Source organism: Cyprinodon variegatus, unplaced genomic scaffold, assembly GCF_000732505.1.
Source record: "Cyprinodon variegatus isolate N-32 unplaced genomic scaffold, C_variegatus-1.0 Scaffold95, whole genome shotgun sequence".
NCBI classification, from domain to species: domain Eukaryota; kingdom Metazoa; phylum Chordata; class Actinopteri; order Cyprinodontiformes; family Cyprinodontidae; genus Cyprinodon; species Cyprinodon variegatus.
The window spans coordinates 778,619-784,820 of record NW_015150548.1 but is presented as its reverse complement, the minus strand read 5'-3'; the positions used below and the strand labels follow the sequence as shown (position 1 = coordinate 784,820).

General features: G+C 40.9%; 1 protein-coding gene across 6 annotated transcripts in view; it reads left to right on the top strand.

Moving 5' to 3' along the window:
• The first annotated feature begins 86 nt into the window (after positions 1–86).
• The window catches only part of LOC107084246 (cyclic AMP-responsive element-binding protein 1-like), a 9,706-nt gene continuing 3,590 nt past the window's right edge, over positions 87–6,202 (top strand). The window contains exons 1-7 of one of the 6 annotated variants that reach the window (XM_015373997.1): positions 130–260; positions 344–426; positions 4,903–4,998; positions 5,075–5,209; positions 5,286–5,383; positions 5,469–5,608; positions 5,680–5,862. In XM_015373997.1, the coding sequence (XP_015229483.1) occupies positions 4,912–4,998; positions 5,075–5,209; positions 5,286–5,383; positions 5,469–5,608; positions 5,680–5,862 (643 nt within the window). In that variant the 5' untranslated portion in view covers positions 130–260; positions 344–426; positions 4,903–4,911. Of the gene's footprint in view, positions 429–4,886; positions 4,999–5,074; positions 5,210–5,285; positions 5,384–5,468; positions 5,609–5,679; positions 5,863–6,202 lie in introns of all 6 variants that reach the window. The other 5 variants (XM_015373993.1, XM_015373994.1, XM_015373992.1 and 2 more) reach the window with 5 other exon arrangements.

Sequence of the window (6,202 nt, the reverse complement as noted above, 5' to 3'; positions counted from 1 at the left end):
GAAAAGCAACATCCTCGGCTATCTCCGTCGTTCCCCTCCCATTCCCCTCGGTAATTTCCGGAACACTTCGGCTCCCTCCGCCGCCCTTCGGACCACTCCGTCAGTCGATCCCATCGTTGTCGTCGTCTGCCTCGTCCTCCTCTCCGTGTTGTTGTTCTCGGTGACGCGGCGGAGGTGTAGCCTGACGCGGTCTCTTACGTGTCGGTCTGAATAAAAGTGGAGCTCCGTAGACCCGGGAGTGACGAAGCGAGTCTGTGTTGGTAAGAGGACACGCGTCTGATGTTTGCTAAACAGATAATATACATGGCTGCCCGCTGAAGATAAACTGAAAATTTCCGCACAGGGCCAACAAAGAGATCATGGCGGCGCCTGTTGCAGCAGCAGAGCCTCACAAAATGAGTCAGTCTCTGCAAGGCTGAGACATAGGTATTAATGTGGGAGTGGGCTTTATTTTTTTTATTTAATACACCACACTGAAATTGGCTCCGGAGTTACGTTTTTATTCAATGTTAACGTAAAAAAAGTTAAACCAGTAATGAAATAAAACGGATAAAATAAATGTATGCATCTATTTTAGTTCTTTAGGGGGGAAAAAGCCTCGGTTGGAAGGCGTGCAGACATTTCCCTCCAAAGCTTCCAGCTAGCAGCTAGCTTAATCAGTTAGCCTAGCTGCAGGAAAGCTACGTTCAAATGCTAACGCTTTAGCTTCAGTTGTTAACACGTGTTTAAAAAGTAAATTAAATATATTCATGTCTCATAAATGTAATGATGCTAAACTCTTAGCGTCATTCAATGCATTGCTGTTAGCCACATATCATGCTAACGGTGTTAGCTTCCAGTAGCTGTTAGCTGCTCGCTTAGCCGCGGTTTATTTTGGCTGGTGATTATAAAACAATGCGATATGTTTCAACATGTTCCAGTTTTAGCCTCGTGTATTATTTCGTAACTCCTGTAAATATTTCTGTAAATGTTGCAAACGGGGTTTCCTGCTGGAGGTGAAGCCAAACCCCACCCTCCTCCTGGGAGCATTTAGCTGCAGAGAAGATTTAGAAAAAAAAAAAAATTTAAGAGGATTCCAGCTTTATTTTAATGACAACAATCGGATCCTTGTTTTTTTTTTTTTTTTTAGAACAATTAGCAACTAAATTGATAAATAACTTGTCACTGCATTTAATGGAGAGGAGATAAACCATATTTTTTCCTGTTTTGACAACTAATTTATAAGGTTTTATAAATTAGATTTTTTTTAAAATAAACTAAATGTATGATTTTGCTAATTTTTCTTTTATTTTTTGTTATATTATGCCTCCTAGGTTGTTATCTTCCTTATATTATTGTTTTAAACTTCTAATTAAAAGTAAAATATCTGACTTAAGGCAGATAGTGTTTATTTAACCATCCATTCATCGCCTTCTGCTTATTCGGGGTCGGGTCGCGGGGGTAGCAGCTTCAGTAGGGAGGCCCAGACGTCCCTCTCCCCAGCCACTTGGGCCAGTTCCTCCGGGGGAATCCCAAGACGCTCCCAGGCCAGCCAAGAAACATAGTCCCTCCAGCGTGTCCTGGGCCTCCTCCCGGTGGGACGTGCCTGGAACACCTCACCAGGAAGACGTCCTAATCAGATGCCTTAGCCACCTCAACTGGCTCCTCTCTATGTGGAGGAGCAGCGGCTCTACTCTGAGTCCCCCCCAGACGACTGAGCTCCTCACCCTATCTCTAAGGGAGAGCCCAGACATACTACGGAGAAAACTCATTTCAGCCGCTTGTATCCGGGATCTCGTTCTTTCACTCATGACCATAAACCGACCGGTAAAATTGAAAGCTTTGCTTTTTGGCTCAGCTCTCTCTTCACCACAACAGACCGGTACGGCGCGCGCTTCACAGCAGCCGCCGCACCAATCCGCCTATCGATCTCCCACTCCATCTTCCCCTCATTCGTTTATTTAACCTTAAACGTTAATAGAAAAACACTTGAGCTCCATAATCTACATATAACATTAGAAATGACATGTTTGTTCATTAAAATCAGAGACTTTACAGAAAAGTTAACTGTTACTGATTTCTTAGTAATGTAATTTAATTTTTTTACATTATTTTTTCCCATCTTGTTTTTAGAGCTGCTCGAATAGGTAGTAAACTATTAAGGCTTTCAACTTGTTTATAATTTAATGTTTTCATTTTTCTTGCAAGGAAAAGATGTCCCATATTTAGCTGTTGCTAGTTTCCACCTGTAATGTCTGCGCAGGTTCGCTGAAATAGACATTTACATTATAGAATGACTTTAGAAATATAGTATTTGTAGAGCATGATTAACATTTCAGTTCAAAAGAAATAATGGGTTATAACTACTTTACAACACTTGCATTTATTGTATATAAATGTGGAAGTTGCACCTTTATTGATGTCTGCGGCTTGTGAATGTTTTCCTCATAACTGAGCCTGCTGGAATTTTTTTAATTAGTGTTTTTCTGGAAGTGTGTCATATTATGATGCTAATTTAAAATAGAATAAAGTATCCAAGTGCAGCAAAAAAATAAATAAATAAATAAAAGTTTTCCAGCCATCATTAATTTATCTTAGGGTCAGGAAGTAACTTTTTTTGCAATGTTTATCTTCTTTATGAGTCAAATTGTAGAAAAAACTGTCAAGACTTTGCTGCTAATTACTGTCCCATCTGAACACCTTTTTACAAATGTATGCAAATAATTGACTTACGATTAATTGTATTTAATGAATGCTTGGATTACATTTTTTCCAGCTAATTGATTGATAACGCCCCTTTAGGAGTTTCACCTCAAGGTTGTTTATTCTTCAGGAGAGCCTCGCTGTTGTTTGGAAGAGAAAAAATGTCAGAATGGATCCAGAGTTCAGTTCAGTTTATTTCCCCTGTTTTTATTGGATCCAAAGATGCAGAATGAACCTTTTGGAGTTCTGTTTGTAGATCTAAATACTGGGTAAACTCCTTTAGTTCTCAACTACCTGGCGTCCATCTAGCTGTGCTGCATAGAGCGGAAGCAGAACTTCACTGCTGTGATGATAGGAAAGTGGCTGCATGACGCAACACGTCCCATTGATCTTTTGTTTTTGTTTTCTTGAGTTGAAGGGGAAACTTTCAATAATGCGCTCTGAGAGCTGACCTTATTTTTTTTATTTAAAGGGCCTGGAAATGTGAATGAAAAATATTCCTGTTTTACAATAAATAATGGAAATTATAAACACTTAATGTTAGCAGCTCGCTGTATCACAAAATGAGCTGGTTTACTGGTTATGAGTGTATAAAAAAATTTTCAATTTAGGGCTACTAATGATTATTGTATCAATGGATTAATCTGTTGATTGTTTTTTCTATGAACCCTTTATAGGGCACTCAGTGAAATACTTTGAAAATCGAAATTTTAAGCCAATAGTGTTATTTGAATCCAGGACAAAACGTTGTTACCTTTGGAACATTAAAAAATATGAATATTTTAATGGCAAAAATTAATGTAATAACAGGAAATGCCAACTCGCCCGAATATATTAGGAAAAATAACAAAAGTGTTTCTAGAAGAAATTAATGAAAAGCACTTAGAGTGAAAGAAACAGTTTGTTTTTTTGGGTGAAACATAAACTTAGATGCATTAATGCTGATACTGGCACTTACTTTTTTTTTCTTTTTAAACCTAAATATAATTCTTAACTAGGCTTATTAACTTTTTAACTTTTCAATTAGTTTTTTACCTTTTTTCTTGACTTGTTAGCTTTTCTTTTTCAACTTAATTTCCAGTAGGTAATATATCATTCAGGGGCTCATCTAATTGATCAAACGCCAAAGTAAGATGTACAGCCATGTAGCAGGATCGTTGCTGAATGGCTGCGTGTAGATCTTGTGCTTCTAGATCTCACTGAGGGGCGGGGGGTGGGCTCTGTAAAGGGGTATGCAAGTGATCAAAAACTGTACCTTGCCCTATAAAGGGTTTGGATAGCTAAGGGTTCCTTAAAGACGAGAAATTAAAACTTTTCCACTGGTTAGTTCTGTTTTTTAAATCTTAAAAATATAGTGCAGAACGATGTCTTTCCGGGTGGATCATCTAAATAAGTGGTCTTCCTAAATGTCAATCATTCTGGTGATATGTTAACGTAAGGCCGTCCGACGAGCTCGTCCCCATTTTCACTTATCTGTGGTCAGTCTGACATAGTGGAAAAGTAGCAGATCTTTTGGAAAGTGAGCTTGTATGAGCGATGAGAATAGCAACTTTTAAACAGAGCGTGCACGAGGAGAAATGGGCTCCTGCACACTCTCAGGTGTTTAGGGGCGGGTACAGGGTTGTTTAAATGCATTTTATAAAGTGGAGAGGGCAGGTCTTTTTAAAAATCTGCGAAAATACTCCATTATACCTTTAAATGCAAAATATTTATATATTCTTTGGAATTTTATATAATTACTGCTCTAAGTAGGTCGCTCTGTCCGCTACATTCATTCTAGTTAATTAATCGATTACCGAATTAGTTGACGATTATTTCTATGATTACAATTCTTCTGATAAACTGTTTTAGCCCTAATTCAGTTCTATTCAATTTTATTGATTAATTGATAAAAAATCGATTTACAAGGCAGCTGTAGTTAGGACGGAGCAACGATGAGATTTAATACTCCGTCGTTTGGAAGTTAAAAAACATAAATTTGGAGGGAAAATATTAGAACTATATAATATGTAAGAAAAAAGGATGTTAAAACAACAAAAAATAATTAAAAAATTTTGAAAAAAAGTTATTCTCTAAACTTTTTTTTTTTTTTTGATGAAAAGTTGTTGCTTTTTTCCATTTCCGGGAGCTGTTCTTTGCAACAATAAAGGACCATATTTCACTCCATACAATCCGACTCAGATTTTCTTTCTCTGATTCTGAAGGTTTTTTTTAATTCAGAGCCTTTAAATGAAGATGGAAGCCGGTACAGAGGTGCAGCAGAGCGGCGAGGCGGCGGTCTCCGAGTCCGAAGCGCAGCAGATCACCCTCACCCAGGTAACTCCGCCCGTCGCTGCTCCGCTGACGGATCGCTGTCCCGTTCACCCGCTAACCCCGAGGCTGTGTTTTCCAGGCGCCCATCACAGCGGGCCAGGGTCAGGGGGTCACCATCGTACAGCTACCTAACGGTCAGACGGTGCAGGTCCACGGCGTGATCCAGGCCGCTCAGCCGTCTGTCATTCAGTCACCGCAGGTCCAGGCTGTCCAGGTAAGGAGGAACCAGAACCTCCCGGCACAGAGGGCTGCTTCTTCTTCTGTGCTTCTAAGCTCTGTGCTGTTTGTAGATTTCCACCGTGGAGAGCGAGGATTCGCAGGAGTCTGTAGACAGCGTCACAGATTCGCAGAAGAGGAGAGAAATCCTCTCCAGGCGGCCATCCTACAGGTCAGATGGACGGAACTAGAGCTTCTGGTTCTGTTTGCACAACTGTGGCTAAAACCTCTCTCTGCTCTCCTTTCCGCCCCAACAGGAAGATCCTGAACGACCTCTCCTCAGACGCTCCCGCTGTGCCCCGGATCGAGGAGGAGAAGTCAGAGGACGACTCGGGTCCAGCCATCACCACTGTAACCATGCCCACTCCCATCTATCAGACCAGCAGCGGCCAGTACAGTAAGTCCTCCGCTCCCTCCGTGCCGTTAGCAGCAGAAAGCGTGGCCCTGACCTCCCGATCCTCTCCTCAGTCGCCATCACTCAGGGCGGGGCCATCCAGCTGGCCAGTAACGGCACAGACGGCGTGCAGGGCCTGCAGGCGCTCACCATGGCCAACGCCGCCGCCACGCAGCCCGGGACGACCATCCTGCAGTACGCTCAGACCAGCGACGGCCAGCAGATCCTGGTTCCCAGTAACCAGGTGGTGGTTCAAGGTCAGGCTTTTCCTTCTCTACTCTATAAATTGCAGCCGAGCGCCGCGTAGACCTGGACAGAACAAAACAAATAAATCTGAAAGGTTTATCAGAACCGATTCAAAAAAAAAAAAAAAAAAAAAAAGATGGATTTTCTATCACCTGTTAAACCGCCGTTATTTTATTTTATATTATATATAAATTAATCAGCTGTTAGATGTTAGCATAAAACCAGCTTTAAGGCTGATTGATCGATTACTGTAGGAACTTGATTCATCCATTATTCCAATCTAAAAAAAGAAAAAAGTTCAGACATTTGGAATGTAGGGTTAGAAAAAACACCTTTATTTACTGTTAAAAC